Below are 22,437 nucleotides of genomic sequence, written 5' to 3'. Positions count from 1 at the left end.
AACAATATTGAGAACACCTACCTAAATGATAATCACGACATTCATTTTCCTGAAATCCTCGTACTGTTAGTGCATCAGAAGAGATCTCTTCACAGGACTCGGGCAGGGGCTGTACAATATCGAGTCTAGGCCTTGCACAACACTCCACCTCCTAGAAAAATGACACCTTAGTCACTTCCTACATGATTTACCTTAGCAATACCAACTGGTGGTCATCTACAAACAAGGCTGATATTCAACAGCTGCAAACATTCACAAAGGCGCAGTACTTGGCACTGGCTACTCAGCTGCAAATCATATGAATTGGAAAGCTGTGCTCCACAGAGTAATTGCATCTGGAATTCAAAGGAAAGTTACTCCAAGTAATCCAAGTTACTCTTTGATTGCTTTCCCTGAAGGAGATCAGTCTGAGGGAGGAGGTATAGGTAAGATCCAATCCTACCCCTGAGTTTGCTCACTACTTTTCTGCTCGTGGTCACAGAAGTTTTCAGGGCGATCACAGATGACTGTTAACTGCTTCATTCAACAAGCAACAGAACAATTTAGAACCTATACCCAGCTGGGCTCATGCCCTGAAGGACAGAGATCTATGAGCCTGGTATTCTGGTATTAAAATATTTTTTTAAGCTGCTGCTTGATTTTAGGCAGCCAGCAGCAGCAGGGAAAAAATAATCTGAGAATAATACAAAAGTTTGCTGTCCTGATGAACTTAGAGTAAAACGAACTTTCAAGTGCAATGTAGGTGGTTATGGCAAGATGACATCATGGATTTTCACCTTCTGTCCAAATGAAACTGCTGTCTTCAACTAGCTGCATTTTTAATTAGGTCAAGATCCAAGACAATCCTATATTTTCTACTACAGGCTGCGAACTATAGCAAAATATAGAATAAAAAAGCAAGAACATACAGAAAGTGGATTTAAACAGCTCTAACCTACCCATTGGGAAGTAGCACCACTTGGGTCTTTTCTCAATTTAACTGTTTCAGGAAAAAAAATACCCAAATCAAAAATACTTTCAAAGCAAGTTCAATTGTGCTCTAATTTGTAATAAGTAAGAAGCTGCCATTTGCAAGCTGTGAAATCAAGTGTAGGAAGACAAGTGTTCCTTGCAACTAAAGGACATTTTTGTAGTAAGCAGCAATTCTGCTGCAAGCTCAGACAGTTTGGGCTCCACACTAACAAGACAAATGAACCAAGACACTAGCAAAGGAGTTCCCATCACAACAGGACACAGATGCACCCTCAGGGACAATTGTACCTGTTCCTTCTACAGCTACCCAGAGAACTGAGAAGTTAGTGAAGTCCAGCATTTGGAGTTTGTTTAAAAGGCTAATTAAAAGCAAATACATGAGAAAAACTTTTTCTTTTGTTCAATTACCATTATATCACCTGAAATTCTCTTTTCATCTTTCTTTCCTAAAGCAATTAAAATGACTTTAACCTTTAGCAGTCACTACCTTGTTTACACTAGCTCCTTTCCTGTACTACTTTTTCATTAACAGTGGTGTCCCAATTTCCTTGCTCCCTAGCATTTCAACCACCTCTTCCTCCCCCTTCCTTTATCCCATTTGTGTGCTTTCTTGTCTTTCACCGACTCCCCCACACTGTGCTGTCTCTTTTGGGAAACATTGCTGTGACATTAGTTTTCTCCTTAATATAAATAAAGAAATAATAATTTGACATCCTGAAGTAGAACTAGAAGCTAACCCCACTGATTTCAGAAGGCTCATGCATTTGTTTGAACCTACAGCATTTCATTGCCTAGCAACTTGTGCACCCAATTTCTTAAGGTTACTATGGTGATGGTTGCCTAACGCAGACATGCTTATCAAAGAGATGATCAAGAGCATCGGCCATTCTCACACTGCAGCTTGAAGGATTTCCTCCACTGCCTTGCCTTTTATTTGGCAATATGAAATCAGTGTCAGAGACAGACACATCACTTGTCCATGCACAGTAAAAATGGCTGACAAGAATTCTAATTTTTACCTCTCCACCCACGGATCTGGGTGTACGCAACTAAAGATCTTAGAAGAATGGGAGACAATGATGCCACTCACTCACAATCATTCATTCCACCCCACAGTCACTCTTATGCTTGAGTTCATCAACTTCACTACTCTCATTTCTTTTGAGATGCAGTGTCAGCAAGCTCCTCTTATGGCCAAACAAGATTCTTTATTTCTTCTGGTGCAGAAACATCAGGAAGAAAGAGAAAAAAGGAAAGAAAAAGGGGCAGGGGGGAAGAAAGGAAGGAAAAAAGAGCAAGAAGGACTAGCTAGAGACCTTCTCTGCATTCTGCAAGAAATAAAGGAACCCAAACATCATTTCTGAAAGGTAAGCACATTAGTTTTCAACATTACCTCCGCTGACCTTGTTTTATGGATCAGAGACGTTTCAAGCACTGTTCACAACCAGCAGACTACAAATTTTTTCTCAGATAATCATATTTGTATGACTAGTTTAAGGCCCAACTCACAGGCCAAATTAATGTTGTGAAGAAACTCTGAGATAAAAAAACTACCGTTTTTTCGGAGATCTCCTTTACATATGAAAGTATAACAAGCTGGTCACAGAGAGGTGCAAGTCCACTGACGTAGAATTCGGTGTCAAATTGGAAAACTGAAATACAGGAAAGAAAAACACACTCAAAAACACGAATGCGTATGAACTACTACCTCAGAAGAACTCACTGATTTTCAGAGACAATCAACAGCATATAGCACCACTTCAGAGAACTGAAGACTCAACACATATAACAAACCCAGAGATTTCCCAGTTGGATCAGACAAAGATCTACATTTAACATATTAAATGCATTAAAGCTTGCAAAAGGAAATGTTTGTGCTCCAGGGTATGTTAGAGATGAAACATTTGAAATGAAGGTGCAGTCTGATTTTCAGTAATCACATTGAAAAAGGAAGCAAAACAAAAATCAAACTCAATGAAACAGGCAATAAGTAGTACAACTTCATTGGTTTGCATATTCACAGCATGTTCAGGTGGCCATAAGATAATTGCACATGCTACATCTATTGGTATACAGGAAAACACAAAGATCATTATTTATTTATCATCACTTTAAACATAACAGAATAATTTACAGATACACTCATTACAAAGAAAACACAGTTCATAGTATCTTTTCTTGTTCATAAAACTGAAAATGTAATTGTCTGAAATTAGTCTTGAAATAAAGATAGTTACATGAGCTTATTTCAAAAAAGGGAAAGAAAAACAGAGTGCTGACCTGTAATTTAAAAAAAGACTTAATAAATGAGACCTCTGCCACAAACTGACCTCTGCCAAATCTTTGTTTTTATTCTGCTGGATTTACAATGCACCCCTTTTTGTGAGCTCCTCTCTCATGGGGACAAAACCAAGAATCATCCAAGTGCTTACATTAGCAAGTCTTGTAACTATAAGCTTTTAAAAAAGCATGAGATACTTCATTATTTTCTCCCAAAACATGGTTTTAGGAGAATCCAAGCATAAGTAAGAAACAAAAAGTTTCCTTCCTTACTGTATAGCATAATACACTACTAATATATATGTATATATTTACTAAAATTTACTAGCAAGGCAAACAGAAAATACAGCATAATGACATTAAAAATAAAGCAGATTTTCTTTAGCTAAGATAATAAGAAGGAACAGGAGAAACAGTCATCCTCCCACAAAAGGAAAAAAATAGAATGAAACAGAGTATATATTTGACACCTCTCTCTCTACAAATAACCAAGCACTGCTTTTCTTTTAATGACTGCTGACACTTTGGCATCACTGAAGGACCACACTACAGCACAAGGGTAGAGCACTCAATCCATTCACAGAGAAGAGGTTCACATGTGTAACCATGTACACAATTATCTTGTTCTAGCCTACAAGACTGGTGAGATTACTTTGACTGTGTCACACGTTGCTCTCAGTGATGATTTTAAACAAATCAGTTCAAAACCAACTACATACCTTATTCTCAGTTTAAAATTTAGTACTTAGCATTTTAAAATAATATGGAAGGCAGGAGAAAAAACATAGAAAAGAAAAAACAAAGTGAAATCCATAATACTATCAAAGAAACTTTAAATTCAGCTTTATAGAAGGGCCAGGAGAATGCTCTCAAAGGCATGTGAAATACTGTGGTTTGTATTTGAAGACAAAAACAGCAAGGTGAATTATCATTTTTAATGATTACAGGAACAGCTTTAAAATCCTTGTGTGTTTCTTTGTCTTATAATAGAACTTAAGTCCCTTTTTCCAGTGAAAATGCTTGTAATGCCCAATTAATGGTGTATTTAAGATCAAGCAGAAGTATTGATCTGCGAAACATAACTAAACAAACAAATAAAAATCACCACTTCAAGTTTGTTTTTGAACAGAATATAGTTTCCTTGGTTTCACTACCAGCTTTTTCTTAGCTCATCTTTCTCAAGAGGTGCTGCTGAAACACAATGCTCTAGCTCTGCAGCTACAGCCTTGAACAAAAAATAGCTGGCATAGACAGTGCTTCTTGACCTGATAAAAACCTTTGATGCTGCTAATCAAAAAAGTCTTACTGAAAAAAGAAGATGGAAGTAACAGCTGCACAATAATAGGTTAAATTGACTTACTCTCTAGACACTGTGTTGTGATCAAGGAGGAAAAGAAATCCAACATGAAGGCAATGCAGAAATGCTGTTAATTTGAAAAAGATCCAAAATAATTAAAACAAATGTAGTACTGAAGTAAATGGAAATGACTGAGGTATGGCCATGTGTCATACATGTTTATGCCTGTCATAAGAGAAGATAGAAGATAGGCTGACAGTGGATCTACTCCATGTTCAGCATCTATGTACATATGTCAAATAAATTACCTGGAAGCAAAATGAAGAAACCTGTAAATCTTCTTTGCTGCTCATTAAATGAAATGTATGAAATACACCAAAATACAGAAATGAAACTATGTATGCTGCAATATTTACCTAAACTGCATAAAGCCACTTTCTCTGGGATTTAAAGATCCATGTTTATGTGACACACTGAAACTAAAAGGAGTCTATATTGTTTAGTGAAACCTCTAAAAGCAGCCCCTGCTTTACCCCAGCAGATTTTGAAGAGTAAAACTTTGGTTACAGTCAGAGGGTTTTACCTCTGACTTCACCTAAAAGCACTGGTGGTGGAGATACCATCCTGAGAACTCATAAGGGTATGGTGCACTGCGACTTATAACAATGAACACACATTTTGCAGATGATTTTAGTGAGCTAGGTAACTTATGCAAACCAAAACAGAATACAAAATGGCATTATTTGATTAGCCATTATCTTGTGCATGGAGTTGCACTTGACGTAAAATATAACTTTTTTTTTCCTCGACAGTAAGTGAATTCAGTTCCAACTAGAGGACAAGAAAAGGCCTCACATAAGTATCACTTAAGCTACAAAGCCTATTTTCTGAAAAACTCTTTTTTTCCACTGAGCCAAGAACATTTGTTAACCTACAGGAAAAATATTCAGTCTTGAAGAATTTTGGGGCTTAGAAATTCTGAGGTTTGATGACAAAGAAGTCAAAATCTTGAAGAATTTTGACTCATTTTGTGAAGCAATTTATAAATTATAGGTATGGCTTGTGGCAAAACAGATGAACAAAAGTCTAAGTAGAATCAACTATATAACTAGGCTTGGGTTTTTTCTTCTTTTTTTTTGGCTTCTCAGAGTATAGCAGACTTGCTTCAATGAAATGTTTACATAAATCACCTTATGAAGTAAATTCTCTGATCATCACATTCATCAATTAAGCCTCCATCTACATAAGGAGAAATATGTCAGTACATTAGATCCCATTAATCTCACTTTACAAATAAGAAAATAAATATTCTCATTTCTAAGTATTCAGATTGAAATGTGCAATCTCAATGCATGATGCTAACTTGCCATGCAGGTGTGAAGCTACTCCCCTGTAAAACATACAGATGTGTTGTTACAAGCATAGGCTTGAAACACATAATTTTTAAACCAGAAAACTGCTTTGTGGGAAATTTGGTAGAATGCAAAGGGAGACAAGTACTCAAGAGACATTGCTGTCTGGCTGGTACCCGGAATTAAGCTGAGATTCCACAGACAAAATCTGGACAAAAGTAAATGTAACAGAAATTCTCTAATCAACTTGAAGTCTTTTTACATACTTCAGGGTGTTAATCTCAATTTTCTGCTTCCATTGACAACCCAAGTAACTGAGGCAGAGATGAAGTACTTCTCCATAAAAGTATATAAAATCCTGACAAGGCCAAGGAAGACTAGATTACCTATTTTCCTCTGAGAAGGCATTATATTAACTGGAAAGTCTGATTAGTTATTTATCAATGAGCCTTCTCATGGGTTCCAGTTGAGGAAGGGCTCCCTGTTCAGACCAGAAGCTGTGCAGCATTACAGCTTTTGTACATGCTTCAGGAGTGAGCACAGAGGTCAAGCACTCTTTAAGAAGGATCACAATGGCATTTAGTCTACGTTAAGCCTGTAATTCAATACCAATACTTTCTGATCAATACACTACTACTCAGCAGTTGCTGACAGAGCTAAACTGATAGGATCTGCTCAGCTAACATATGTTTAAACCTAAATAGAAACACTCACTTGGAGTTTATCTTTGACACTGAATGAAGACTCACAGATGCAATGAACTGTAGCAAAAACAAAAGCAAGATTACTGAAGAAAAGCACCACTAATATACTGAAAGATGTAATTGAATTAGCAATTCCACATGGATGTCAGTGCATGAGACCTGTATAATTCACCTATCTTCTCTTACAGATAATCATAGCATTATCTTCTTTAAGATAAAACAACTAGAACAGCTCAGGGGAGTAACTTTCACACATTGTGGGGTTTAGCATCACAGCAGACACTGAAATTATTTCCCACCTTAGAGTAAGTATAGCTAATTCTTGAGACAGAAACAGAAGATGAGGGGGAACTTTGTTAAACAGGTTCCTATGCACCTAAATTGCAATGCAGGAAATACTGTTTTCTATGATACCACCACAGAACTTAGGGGCCCTCAGAATTTAAAACAGCATAAACCTGAAACTGTTAACACATGACAGGACACTGTTTTATCACAGACTCCCTATGTATTACCCTGATGACCAAAGAAGCAACTATGAAGTTTTCTGCTCCACTTCTGGGTTTCTTTGCAGGTGAAAAATGTAAAAGCAGGGAGAAAAAATTTAAAAAACACCACACCACTAAGCATGACAAAAGTAATACTGTGTTAAGGGTTTGTAAGTCTGTTGACAAGATCTTATGAGTCAAAATACCTGAAGGATACTCAACTGTCCTTGCATTGAAGGATTATATTCCTGCCTTGTATAAATTCTTTACTTTATGCAAGTATATCAATTTATACATTCACTTTGGATATTAGTGGTCTTGCAAAAAAAAAAAAGATACTGTTTGCAGGTCTGATAGAAATCAGACTTTCCAGCTATACCTTTGAAAAGTAATGATGAAATAAAATTGAAATAGATGTTATGGCATGACATACTGCAGTCAAGAAGACTTTCAATGTGACTATATGAAAGACTAATAATTTCTACTGAGACTTGAACAAGCAATGTGTCTCTCTTTTCCGTCCCAATCCTCCCAAGTTCTAGAGTGCTGTGGATGGCATTTAGCAAAGCAATTTCAGTGCTTTGACTTGAAACCAGAAAATAAAATCTCAAGCACATCATTAACAGGTTAAGTGAGATAAAATACCAGTCCTCTAGACTACATAGAAAACCGCAGGCGAGAAATTTTAAGATGAAAAAGTTACTTCCATGTAAATCTTTATCCTGCATGTCTGCACCTAAATAGCCCAATGACAACCTTTTATGTTTTTTAATCAAGTTCCAACAGACAGTCACCTAAAACTAGCACCATCCATATAAACACTTTACAGCTGAAATAGAAGTTACCTCTGTTCACTTCTCAGTAGGTGACCAAACCCATTTAGTTATTTTCTAAAAGCTACTTACACTACAGAAAATATTATATACAAGATCTGAGGCTAAAATTCATGACCAAAATTGTCCTTGATAAAATTATTGCGAATATCCTAGAATTCTGCAGTTAGCAGACTGTCTGCACTATGTAATCCTAAACAACAAATAGCTTTCAGGTCTCAATTAATTCTCAGGCACACCATCAATGTCTCAGAATTCAGACTCCCTGCAGAGCTTAACAAGTCTCTAAGCTGATTTTCAGAAGTTATTTTAGAACAGTCCTTTCCTGAAATCAGAAAGCAGAGCACCATTCCAAACTGGCATGATTCAGGATCTTGCTTGAACACCCTATTTACAATCTCATGTTACTACAGTCAAGGGAGCATCAAAGCCTACAAACTGTTGCCCACTTTAGTCTGCAGAGTCAGAGGGCCTGCTTATCTTCCCAGCACTATCTGTTCCTAGATACTTCTTTTCCCCAGCAGGCACTTCTGGGGACAGTTGTGAATTTTTATTTACATCCTCACTTCCCTTCCAAATTTTCTTTGAATTCCACTTTACTTTGTCAAGAACTTTTCCAATAATCAGTAATAATAAAATTTTATTCACATCAGATGAGCTAGAAAAATAAGAAAGCAAACAAAAAAGTGAAATTCAGAAGCCAAGAAAGGAAACAAAAATAAATTAAAATCAATTTCCTAGCACTACAACAGAGATTTTTATGGGGGGGGGGGGAGGGGGAAGAGAAAAATGTTATGAGTAGTGTAGTCAAACAATATATAATCAAATAAAGTAGTAACTATTTTCTCTTTATCGCTACACTGACCATCAATCATTTAACCAAGATGATAACTCAAGTTCTCTAAAGCAATCTTATGAAGGGAAAGTTAAGGCATCCACTGGTCACACAAGTATCTCTGATATTACATGATCACAGAACTTAAGGTTCTCTAGAAAAAAACCCTCACATCTAGGCAAAAGGGCATTATGACAACCTCAGCAACTAAAAATGAGGAGACATTTATGTTACAACTACACGTTGCCTCCAAAGTGTAACAGTTTTGTTCTGGCTAGAATGTAGAAGACTTTTAACTCCTTTTAAAATGGAGTGAATTCATACAACCATACCTATTTCCACGTAGCGGTTTGGTAGGTCACGCATTTCACTGGCATGCCGCTCTTTTACTGAGCAAATCTAGGAAACAAGAGATTTGAATTGTTACAATAAGGAAGCTGCAATTCCTAAAATGACACTAACTTTGCCTCAGTAAGAAAAGCAATCTCTGGGAATTCTCTGACATGGATTTCTTTATTTTGAAAAACACAAGCTGTGAAACAGTAATGATGCCTCAGTAAAGAAAACCACACAGAAAAGTAGTGGCTGCAGTTCACAGCCTTGTAAGTATGCTGGGAGAGAAGAGGAACACATAAAAGAAATGTGAAAATACATGCCCACTGTGGTTTCTTCACAGAAGCATTTATTTATGAGTTTGGTTTTGGTGTCTTCTCACACTTGGCATCTCATTATCTTTCAAGGTACCTGATTCTTATTCAGTAAGTTTGCTATTGCTCCTCCCAGTTACAAGAGGGGAGTACATACATACAAAGAAATGCAAAGAATCAAATGTTGTGAAGCACAAGCAAATAGAAGGGGGAAGACAGATGCCAAATTTAGGCATCATTTATAAAACTCTCATTTATAAAACTCTAAGCTTAATGCTCCAAAAGCTTTTTACATGTCACCTACCTCACTCCACCCTCCCTTTCCATCTATTTCTATCAGGCACTTTTAATTTCCCACTGTGCAGTGATGCAGCAGTCTGTTATTAGAAAACAGCTAACAGGCTTGTAACAAACTCATGTCATGTGCTGGTCTGAGCAAATGATAATCAGTCTGCACCACACAAGTTTGAAATGCCAGTTTTCTGTTGAAACATAACAAAACCCTAAGCAGTCTGTCCTTTCACCCACCCTTTTTTTTTCCCCCCATGGTTGACCAAAATCATGTGGCTATTTTAGCAGCTGCAACCTCCTCAGCCCCCAGACCAATCCCCTCCAAAAATACCTCATGGTAAGTTGTTCTTCTGTAATGCTAGTCCAAAGAAATTAATTCAACAGCACACTAAAAGCTTTCAAAAGACCAAATCTCTCCAAGGAGTGAAATGTCCCTGAGGATTACATTCACTGCATGCTCTCACACAGAGATCTGTCTCACTGGTGGGTGCCTATCACTCCTCCTCCTCATGAGGGTCAGTCCAATGACATTCTAAGGCAGCAAGAGTTCTGAACACTGGTCAAACCAAATCCTATTTTTTTCGATTGTCTTTACTTTTCAGAAACAATCCTCTGTTTGTCTTTGATAACAGCAAGCATTTATTACAAAGACAGGTAATTGCACCTTTACTGAATTTCCCCAGCCAATAATCAGTGTTAAATTATCCTTCCAGCAAAGGCTGCAGGGATACATATCTGGGCGAAGGCTTATGTCATCTCGAGGCACATTGGTAATTCTTTGCTTGGAGATCATGTCAAGTATCTTCACGCCCTGAAAGTTTAAAACCAAGAGAACTTTATTCAGTATGACAAACTCCTACTCACCATTTTGTACGCTAAGGCAGTCAGAGCACTTTACGGCATGAATTTCAGAGCAGGGCTGAGTGTGCCATCAAGAAAAAACCCGTCTAACCCAGGAGGTGACAAAAGGAGTAAAGGGATCAGAGTAATTTAGATGTTTTAAATTCACATGCCAAATAAAAAGACATAATAAGTGAATGAGTGACAGACTAGCAATTCCAGCCATGAACCAGTTTGGCTTACTAGGCTGGTGCTACTCCTGGAGAAATAAAAAGAATCCCAGCTTTCTCACAACAGTCCCTGTAGAGACACAGAAATTTCCACATTGGAAAAAAAAAAGCAACAGCTCATTAAGATAAACAAATTCAGTCCCAAGATATGCATTTCAATTCTTATATTAAAACAGAAAAGGGAGCATATTTAAAGAATGCTTGGTTTTTGTATGCTGTGATTTTTTTACTCCCTCCTCAGGAGGGAAATCTCTTAAACTAATAGAACAAGAAGTTAAAAACCAGGAAGGTTAAAGTCATTTAAGAGACAGAGGAAAAAAAGAACCAATAATTAGATTTTTCTGTATCATTTAGACAAGGTAAGCTATAATGTTTCCAATAGCAAAATGGAGGTTAATTTTGTATTAAGTAATGACTTGTTCTTGGTAATTTAAAACATAAGTCTCTAAAATAAAATATTTTAGTAGGGACTTTTCTGCTCATAGATCTTATAAAATCACAGAAAAGGGGGATGGAAAAGACCTTGAAAGGTCAGCAACCATGATGCCATGCCATGTTAGGATTTTCCTAGTGGCAAAACTGATTTAAAAGATTCTCCTGCCTATTTATGTTCCCCCCATTGTGAGTTTTTATGTCCTCAGCTGTACAAATATACAGATATAACTGTTTAAAAGTCATGAGGGGTCATGGTCTAAGCCAGGTTTTGCTTTTTTTTTACCACATGGTAAGTGGTATGAGGGTGGGTGTAGAGGTTTTTTTTTTCAGTGATCTTTGTCACTGAAGAACTGTGAGCAAGGAACACACTTCCACTAGCATCTCATCAGCTAGCAGACATCAAAAACAAACAAACAAACACTTACCAAAACATCTGCAATGTACAGAGCCCAGATCTCTAGGTAACATAAACAATCTTATCCTTTGTGTTTCCTAAGCTCATCTCATAAAATTTTTAATCTTGCTTGAATTGCATTTTAATAAAGTTGCTTTTTATAAATCTTACTACTTTGTCTCCAAGGATGATTTCAGCGACCCATACCACACCTGTTTTTCTACATGGCAGCAAATCTTATTTGGGATAGACCAGCTCCTGTTTGAAGTAGCTTTCAAGCTAACAGTGTAGGATCTTCTTTGGTTGTAAGTGTTGAGAGGCAGTTGTTTAATATAATAAGTTTTACATAAGATTAAGTTATTTAGAGTTATAATATCGTGTGATATAGTATGTTGCTTGCTTAGGTTTACTTGCTTAGCATAAGTAGCTGGATTTTTTGAAGTCTTGGGTGGTAAGCTCTGAACTTACTCCTAGATATACTTTTGGCTGGTAATTAATTATCAATTAATTTTCTTTTTAGTAGCTGGTACCGTGCTGAGTTATGGATTTACTGTAAGAATAATGTTGATGACTCACTGATGTTTTAGTTGTTGCTATGTAATTTCCCATGCTCTGCCTGTGAGTATGTGCACAAGCAGTGAGCAAGGAATCAAAAGGGCTCCTGTTGGCTCTTTTGGAGCTGCCTACTCCTTGAATGGTGTGAGAATGCTTGAGCAGTGGCTTCTTCTCTAACAGGTATGCCTGTTTGCATCATAAGTGAAAGGCCTTCCACAGTCAACTTCCCATCATAAATGAGCTAAAACCTGTCCAAATGGGAGACCAGCAGCCAAATGCCTCTACGGATTTGTCTCTCAGATGTCCCAGTTTGTAAAACTTGCACTATTATCCATGGAGGAAGGAGAAGAGGGAAGGAGAAGCAGAAAACATGAGTTACCTATGCATCGAAAAAGCAGAATTAGACCTTGCCTAAATATGAAAACTAGGTAGCCATGCACACACAGTAAGAAGCAAGGCTATAAACATTTTCTCTGATTTGGGAAAAAAGAAGTGTAACACAAAACCTTGCTAGAGAATGGAGTTTAAAAAGTTAAAGCAGAAGAGAAAGAGCAATAACCAAATATATTAATCTTTTGGAGGGCAAGTGTAATTTCATTTTTCTTTGAAAGACAGGCCCTGACCATGACTTTTTGTCTCTGACAGATGGCTCCCAATGTTTTATTAGTACTCTGTGCTCTGTTGTGGCACATCATCTCTAGGGATAGCTCTTGTCCTATCCATTCCAGCAGAGACCTAGAATACATATTTTAATTGTATGGATCTGAAAAGAACAAAACCTTCAAATAACCTAATGTTATGTCAGTCAAGCCCTCAGTGAAGCTTCCATTCTAATGGAGTTATTAAAGGGAAGCACATAAACAAAAGTCCACCTTTAACAATTTCACATCAAACTGCTTTTGAAATATAAAAAAAGAACAATGGCTTGAAAATATTTTAATAAATGCCTCCCTTTAGGATGGAAAAACAATAGGAAAAAAAGCTAGTGTTTCAGGAGCACTTTCAACATATTAAAAAAATACTTTGGAATTTAGACATGATACACATTAAAAACATATTCCTCACTGCTGAGGTGCAAAACATAGAGCTTGACCCATCAATTAGATATCCAGTGATAGGTGAAATGTAACACTCAGAATGAATGCAATGGTTTCCTTTAAAATTACACTTAGAACAAAAGGGGCCTATTTTCTTCTAAGTCTAACTTTCTTCTAGTGGCCTAACAAAATGAGAAATTATTACTGTATTTTTTATAATCTGCAACATTGAAAGTGCATATGACAATGTCATTTCAGTACAAATTACAAAATCCAGACAGTTCATTTTTTTTTCAGGGGGTGGAAGGAAGTGGAAATAGTCTATTATTTATACAAAGAAGAATTACATAGGCATTCCTTCCCCAGTTTGTTTCAATAAATTGCATTAATCAAAATTCTAATTAATAATAGTGTACTTTAGCGACTGCCACAGTAGTATGTAGAGCTACTTTCCTAATTTCTTCAGAAGTGGCAATCATATTGGACAACCCTGACTAACCAGCAGAAAACAACAGAAGAAATTTCCAGAAAGAAATGACATATAAATGACTATCCTTCAATGCTTTTTATACCCAATTCTACACATTCACAGTTTTTCAACTGAATATTCTGGCAATTAGCATTGAAAAATGTCAATAATCAGTGTAACACAGAGATTTTTTTTGTACATGTAATGGAGGTGAAAAATACTTACCATATTATTAGCCCAAGCAATTAAGTGCCCTCTCCATTTTATATTTCTTATATTTCCTTCCCCTTCATGTAAAATCGAAGGCTTCCATCTATTCATCCAACCTCTTTCATATAACAGCAACTATGAAGAAGTGCAACAATAAATATTTCTTTGACACAGTACTGTATGCAATTGAAGTTATTTTTTCTTCATTATCCCTTACTCTGTTTGGATTTAAGAGCAATGAAAACTACACACCTATCACAAAACAGAAGCAAATACAATCAAACATTTTGCTGTAATATATTTACATCAAGCATCTTGTATACTACAGAATTCCTGTTAAATTTAAAAAATATTAATAAGAAGGCCTTTCATCAAGTTTCTCCAAATAACAGTAAGTATAATTATTTACCTTTTAAAGATAAATAAATTATGGTATTTCCGAACCTAAGTCTACAGCACTAGTGACAACACTTCAGAAATTTGTTAAAGAAACCAGGTCACTTCAATGATCTCGACATTCATCAATCTCGTTATAGGCTCCTTCCCTCCAAAAAAACCAAGCAGTCAAAGAAAATTAAAAGATCCCCAAGCCTGTGACCTTTTTCTTGGTTCCATGTGGAACTACACAGCCTACTACAGAGGTCTAGAGATGCTGTGGTTTAGTCCCAGATCTGCAAACTGCACTATACCACAAGTGCTGCTGATTGTAAAACTTGTGTGATTGGTAATCTCAAGTTCTGCAACTAAGGAAGGTATTTTAGAATAACTAAAAGGATAAAAGATGTTATGAGATGCTTTTCAGCAGCAAAGAAAAACCCAACTACATGCAGAAAGTCTGCACAGAAAGACAGCCCATACAGACTTGTTGAAGCATGGTGCTAACAATGCCAAGGTTGCAGGTTCAATCCAGTTATGGGCCATTCACTGAAGAGTTGGACTCAATGATCCTTGTGGGTCCCTCACAAATCAGAACATTCTGATTTTGTATGTCTCATTAAGTTATTTAACAGGATTACAGGGAATCATTCTGAGAGAAGCAAAGTGCAGCACCTGGAGGGATACCTAAGTAAGAAGCTGAAGCATTTACTGAGATCATACTCCAAGATATCACTCCTGCTAACTTTTGCATGAGCATACCCACATATGAACATATGCATAACCTGAACCTGAGCTCCTGAGCTCACACCTCACACTGGAATGCGTGAAATAGCTGTCTGCAAGGATTTCTACCATGCTAAAACCCATAGATATCACTCCTGCTATTATTTCCTATCTAACATCCAGCTTTATGCACTTTTTTATATGTGGTTTCCCGCCACTTGTATTTGGATAAATACATCAGGTGTTAAGACACTACTTGTTTAAAATAAGATCTTTAAACAAAATACGAGATTTTAACGGCAATTATCAGACTGCCTGTCTCCTAAAGCCACCAGATGGCACCAGAAGACAAGTATTTTCTCCAAGAGTTTAAAGCAAGCACTAGGTAGGGTAGTCTACTGAGAAATTTTTGTGTGAATTGCACTGCAGACATCAAAGTTTTAATTCAAGCAAAGTGATTTTGTGTCCTTCACATAGGTCACAGGAAGGCCCAACTTTTAGACAGTATAGTTTTTTTCCCCTCATATGGAAAGGCTACTGAGTTCTACTCACAGAACATGTGATTTCACAGCTACCAGGGCAAGCCACTGAAAGCAGCGTAACATCCACACCCACAAGTCAGTGCTATATGGAGGGATTTCCATTAGAAGACTGGTAGGTAGATGTTAAGCACAGGAGCAGCCCTCAGCCCAAATGAATGATCTCCACTCAGACGCTACAGATGCCATAAAAACTAAGTGCTGTGCTGATCCAGACCTGAAAATTACTTTTTTCCTAAGGAGAAGTTGGACAGAAGAAGAACTGCTGCTTGGATGCTTCTTTCAATACCATCCAATAAAGACAGCAGCAAAATACAAGGTATTTGCATTGAGACTTACTGGAAAAAGCTCCAAAAACTGATGTGGATGATGTGAAAGGTTAAACCTCACTGATGTAAATTATATTAATTGTACTTGGAATTTTTTTCTGCTTGTGACTTAATTGTGATTTAAATTAATTTATTATACTCAAAATCCAGAGCAAACTTGGTATGACACTTTGCATCTTTCTTGTTATTCATGGTTTGTGAACATCATGCTTTTTCGTGACTCTGAGTAACAAACTGCAAGGAAAAGTAAGTGATCTGAGAAAGAACTGGTGAAGAGAGAAGATAATTTGAAAAATCCTGCTTCCATCTATGCTCAACCCTAAGAACACAAGCTTTCAGATCACGGCAGTAGAAGACAATAGGCTGGCATCAGCTATAATAAGGATGGAAATTAAATCACTGAAACACCCTATCATTCCCCTCTTCAGATCAGCAACTGAAATAGGTCAAACACTGAGGCCAAAGCACACTGTGGCTCAAAAAATAATGCAATCTTAAAACATGCTTAACTAAATTATCTTCAGTGCAATTATCTGTGTGCTGTTGATAAACATACTGTGATTTATTATTTCTTAGAGCAATGACACCTGGAAATTGAATTTGTGAACCCAGAACTTTCCTGTGTTTTGGAACTGCTGTCTACTGAAAGCATCTCTCTCAAAATTAACAGCCTAATTTCTTTCTTAGTCTTCCTCTCTGTCTCCACATTGAAATGTTGAACATACCAGAAGGTAATTTAAAACTTCAAAAGACTTGTAAGAAGAAATCCACCGTCTCTGGAGGGGCTCTTCCTACCACCTCCCTCTCTTTTTGGTAGGGGAAAAATATTTTAAGACTTTATTTGCCATAAATCCTAAATTATGGAAGTCAGCATTCACAGCACTTATATTTCAACAGCAGCCAAAATCCCACTTTCTTGGCTTCCCTGCAATAGTTTGTTTTCCCTGTTTTTTTTCATTTGCTCTCATAGAACTTCTTATTCTTTTGTTATGTACAATACAGTTGTGCTTAGAACACTCTTCCAGTGTATCTTGCATGCACCGCAACCTGATAACACAGCTAAAATGAAATAACCTTTAGCATCAAGGTCCCCACCCACACTGTTTCACGAAAAATGACACACTGAAATGTATGAGACAAGAGGATGGAGCAGGACACTTTTTGGTTTTAAAAAAAGTTGAATTAGTGAATACATGAATACACATTTTGGATTAGTGAATACATCTCTCCATATCTTTTATTAACAGGAGATTAATCTACACCAAAAAGAGCTAAACACTCTATTTTAGAGTGCATTCAGGAAAGAGAATAGATGAGTGCTTGGACTTAATGGACCCTGTCATGCAATTAGCATTAACTCTAACTACATGTAATCCTGGTCTTAAACTATGTACAGGAATTCCCAATCCTCTGAACAAAGAGGTGACTGATTGCAACTTTGGAAGTATCAATATGGTGAAGGAATTCAATTTAATTTATTCTCACTACCAATTACTAGTTTCAATATACTGAAATAAAAGATGTCTGTTCTCACAGAAATTTCAAAGGAAACACACTTTTAATGATGTCTAGCATCACTACTTTGTTTCAATACAGTGACTTCTGTGTAAAGATTTGAAGAAGTTTTAGTGGAGTGATGAAAAAAAGGCTTAAGTCTTCAATTTGTAACTGAAGAGCCACTTTTCCATTTCCATTCCCTACTGCAGAACTGTTGGATCAGTTTTTATCTCACAAAATGAAAATTAGAAAAAAAAAGTCCCTGTAATTTCGTTGTCCTGTTCTTTGTCTAAGTGTGAAGATGAGCCTACCTTTGGCATTTGCCCTGTGTTTTGGTGCCTCTGTCACTACTTTCACCTCAGCCAGGCAAGACCACAAAAATCTAAAATGCTATTTCCATGGTTACAAGTGATCATACAGCTATTTATTGTTTTCAGCATAAAAAAAAATATTTACAGGCACAGTCAAGATTAACAGATACCAGAGAGTAACACAGAACAGCATGCCTCATGAAGACTTACTGTTTAATACTTCATCCCTAGGAAAACATACAGCAACAATAAAAAAAATACTTTATATTTGAATACTTCATACTTTAAATTATACTTTATATTTGAAACAGACAATGGGACTGGAATGAGCTCAAACAAGGCAGAGAATAATGTAAGCCTCAAGCTTTCGGCTGAAGATGAGCTTTCAAAATTTCGTCATAAAATGTTGTGTGGGGAGCTGGGGTGTGAACAGAGAGGAGGGCAGCAAGTGCAGTCAAGGGAAATCAAGCAAGGAGGCACAGGCACACAGCAGCATCAGGAGGTATGTGATGGCAACAGCGAGAGATGAAACAGGAGCTACTGCTGTACTTCATGGACAGAGGAGCTAGAAATTTTGAGATGTTTAATACAAAAAAATGCCAAGGACTTTTATTAGGCTTCACTTTTAATAACTCAACTGCCACATTCCAGCTGTTGCCTATTCACAAAAAGCTACAGAATTAACACTTTGAAAAGCAAATCCTGCTGTCTTGCAGGCAGAGAGACACATTTCATACACTTAGATCCTTCTCTCTTGCCACCTCAGGCAATGAAGAAAAGGGTTCTACACAGACATTTGTAAAACACAGAACTATAGATTACATGCACGTAGGACTATGATCCATTTGCTTTACACAAACCAAATTTATTACAGCACAAGGAGAATTTTTGTTTTAGCAATAAAGAAGAAATGCTTATCCAAATACCCATAAAGAAAAAATGCAAGCAAAAAGAAATGCTTATTAAGCAAACAGGACATACTACATATCAAAGTCTCATCTGCTTAATAATATGGGATACATCTGAGCATTATGCATTGTATAGCAAGGAACTAACAGACCAGTAGTATTGTGGTTTGCTTGCTGCTACAGTTTGTTTCCTACTTATGGTAAATTATCCAGTTCATGGACAGAAATTGCCACAGTATTTACTCCTTCTTCACTTAAATCAGACCTTTGAGTATTTACTGAGTGACATTTTACAGCTTATAAAGCTATCTGCCTTTCTTGTCAGGTACTCTTCTACCCAATATAATGCCAAACAGCTGACTATCTAATTTCTAAAAATGGACTGTGCTGCAAACAGCATTCTGACAATTTAATAATTTGTCAAAGTACTTCAGTTATTATGAAGTACATATCATAGGGTTCAGAGGTAAGGTCATCTACTTACTCACCACACAAAGTGCATCTGCTGACACTAAAAAGCAACAATTAAAAAAAAATATCTGAGACATTCCTTGGCAGACTTGACTTTAACATAGAAATGCCACTACCCCTAACAGCAGTCACAAATCCCCAGCAATGCTTTTCTCATTTGTGCACTGTCTGCAATCACCATGCTTTCTCTGTGTATGTTGCTGCTCCACCTGGAGTGGAAAGGAATTTAGATTGTCTTGTTTTGCATTTCAGGCAAGAGTTACCATGGGTCCAGAATTCTGACACTGAAATAGGGTTTTTTTGTTTCGTTGGTTTTTTGTTTGTTTTTTCTTTATAAGAAATTTCCCCTAGGTAACACTAAATTCTCTCTGCTTTTATAAAAGTAAAAAAGAGTCTAATGTTTAAACACAAGCATTGATATGTTTAAATGTTAATTCTGGGAGGATAAATGGGACAAACATGATCAGACACATCTGTATTTGAAAACCAGTTCTTACAGTGTATATTCTGCAGTAAAAGAAACACAGACATTATTAAAAAGGTTTTTATATATATTTCCAACAAATATATATATAAAAACCCATTGTGTTGATATATACACAGATAGATAGAGATAACACTGTTGACAGTCACAGGGTAAATCAGTTCTATTTTGGTTCTCTTGCCCTTAAAACGTTTCAGACTGGATATGCAAATCAATACTTCTTATACAAAATGTATGTCCTAGGCAAATGAGGATACCCAGTCCTTTATGATACAGAATATTCTACTCCTATACTTCAGAATACATTTGCTTAATTTGTGCTGGGTCCTCACTACCATGCTAGGTTGAGAAGACTGAAAAAACCTCTTCATTAGCACACATTCAGCAAAGTGACTCAATCACTTCAGAGGACTCACTCTCATAAGTGTTTCACTATAAAAATCTTTGTATCTAGTTATTGATGTTAATAGAGAAGATGTCTCTGCCAAGAGAGGAATCTTAACTTGTCTTGCTGTCCTTAAGTTATCTTTACATAAGTCACAGTAGCTGATACCTTGACTTTGCGTCTGAAATAATCTTCAGTTTTCTTTCTTTGTTAGTTCTGTCTGTTTAACCCTCATGACATAACCAAAGACATTTATTTAGTTGGTGTATTGGGAAAGACCAGCACTCTAAGAGTTAAATCAAGAAAACCTTGTTTTCAGCTTTACCACCCTCATTTAGTTGGCTTTTACCCTGTTATTTTTTGAGATTAGAGCCTTTTTTTAAAAGGTAGAAGGTTATGGCCTTCAATAGCACAGTATTTGTCTTTTCCCTTGCTTTGAAGCTCTATTGTCTGCTCTGGACAGAAATGCCCTATTATTTACAATATACAGTGTTATTATTTCAGGGTTACCATCATCTGCCAAATCAGCACAACAGTGCTGTGGTTAATTGCAGAGATGAGGAGGAGAATAGGGAAGCACCTCCTTTTAGTATGGCACCTATTGATTCTCACTGAAATAGTGTCAATTTCCACAGTACCTGTCTTATTTCTAGGCACAGATAATATTATTAATTCACTTAGGAAATAATATTAATAATTCACTTAGAAAAATGGGTGAAATAAGCTTTACCAACCCAAAATATTATCTCAAGTTTAACAGAAGCTCTTTTAAAAACTAATGCATTAATAAGCAAACAATTTAATTAGTTCACAACATGTTTTAGAGAAAAGCTTCTCTACATGCCTACTTAAGCAAAGTTAAGGAACCATATAAACATACACATGGTAGAGTTAAGCTTACAACAACTCACAATGATTACACCAGTTACCCCAGGGAGCACTGCTCTTAAGCCAGCTTTAGGTCAGGCTGAGCTTCTAAGACACAGCAAATCCCAGCATTACGCAGCAATTCGCCCAAGTTCCAGACATCCACCTGTGCAGGGAACTGAGGACCTGCACTGTGCATCCCTGAAGCATGCTAGGGTCTTTTTCCCCCTTCCCTCTTTAATATTTCCAGGATGCCATGAGTGGATCTTTAAACTGAAAAATGTATTTTTTTACACATTTTATATTGTTATGAAGAATATTTTTCTAAAAAAATTATGGCAAAGCAAACAAAAAAGCCCAGTCCACTTTAAAAATGCTTACATACATTATGTCACCATTCCCAGAGAGCAAAAACAAAAACAGACCCAGCAAACCTTTGGACTGAGTTCACATGATACATACTGTGTTTTTCAATGCAGCTCAGGCAAGGAGCATACCATTAGAGCTTTAAGCAAAGCTTTTCTTTTACGTTTGCTCCAAAATGAAGATATTCGTACTGTTACTCTTACCTTGGTGTGGGATAAAGACAACAGGCAACATGCTTCCCACCACTGCCAGCTATCAGGAATGAAGTCACTGTGAAGCAAAGGCTGAAAGTGCACAGACCTCAGGAGCCACAGGAGGACCTGTCCCCCTTCCTGGAGCTCACCTTGGTTGCTTAACATTGCTTAAGTAGGCACAATCCCCCAGACACAGGGAGAGAGTGCTGAGGTCCACAGCCTGAGGCTGTATGCCTCAGCCTGCTTCTCCTCACTCTTGTATTCAGCTGCCTGATGCCTGCTGCTTCCATACTACACTTTGGCTTTATAGTTAAGGAGAAGCGTGAATGCTCAGAAAAAGCAAGAAAGTAGCTTTCTTAGTAGGTGGAATTTAGCTTCCTGAATTTTCAAAAAGCATTTTGTGGTTGCTTTTGTAGAAGTACGTATGCTCCTTTTGGACAAAAAGGAGAGAAAGGGAAAGGCTTCTACTTCAAGGTTTAAGGCTTTATTTGTTGGTTTTCTGTACCAATAAAATCAAATTACAGGTATCAAGTGACACTTGCTTCAATGCTAAATACCTTATGTTAAGATGTCAATTAAAGTTTTTCTGAGGAGGAAAGTTCCTTAGCAAAGCATGAATGTATTAAGAATGAGTGTACCATTCCCCAGAGGACAGAATATAAAACAACCTGTCAAGTAATCAAAGATAACCAAAGAGAATGTGTTAACTCCCTGATGTTTTTTTCTGTTCGGCATCAGGTGAATGCAAGATCTTTTGCCACCTGACGGAGCCCTGTTCTATTAATTCCTTGCTTCTCTCCTTCCATGCCCCTTTTATCAGCACTAAAAAGCTTCACAAACTGGTGGCTGACACAGACACACACTGACAGTGCATTATTTTAAGGACAACACCAACTTCTACCAGCCAGAAAAATCTGTCAAGCACACACACCACTTAAAGCACACCTATGCTTTGAAACATATTACTGAACTGTTAATGAAAAGTAAGATGTATTCAGCGCTAAAAGCCTGTAGTTTTTACGTGCTGGTAAGAGAGAGCAATGGCATTTAGTTTGATGCATCTGTGAGGATTGTTCATCCTTAATTCTTAACAGAAGGCAACAGAAAATTCCATGA

At 36.9% G+C, this 22,437-nt stretch overlaps 1 protein-coding gene across 4 annotated transcripts in view; it reads right to left on the bottom strand.

Moving 5' to 3' along the window:
* The window catches only part of VPS41 (VPS41 subunit of HOPS complex), a 114,492-nt gene that overhangs the window by 40,152 nt on the left and 51,903 nt on the right, over window positions 1-22,437 (bottom strand). For 3 of the 4 annotated variants that reach the window (XM_038161897.1, XM_038161905.1, XM_038161916.1), the window contains 5 exons: window positions 13,885-14,004; window positions 10,364-10,510; window positions 9,094-9,160; window positions 2,527-2,624; window positions 22-151 (listed from right to left, as the gene is read on the bottom strand). In XM_038161897.1, coding sequence (XP_038017825.1) covers window positions 22-151; window positions 2,527-2,624; window positions 9,094-9,160; window positions 10,364-10,510; window positions 13,885-14,004 — 562 coding nt within the window. Of the gene's footprint in view, window positions 1-21; window positions 152-2,526; window positions 2,625-9,093; window positions 9,161-10,363; window positions 10,511-13,884; window positions 14,007-22,437 lie in introns of all 4 variants that reach the window. The other variant, XM_038161922.1, reaches the window with a different exon arrangement.

Source organism: Motacilla alba, chromosome 2 (assembly GCF_015832195.1).
Source record: "Motacilla alba alba isolate MOTALB_02 chromosome 2, Motacilla_alba_V1.0_pri, whole genome shotgun sequence".
Lineage (NCBI taxonomy): Eukaryota > Metazoa > Chordata > Aves > Passeriformes > Motacillidae > Motacilla > Motacilla alba.
This window is presented reverse-complemented; position numbering and strand designations above follow the sequence as displayed.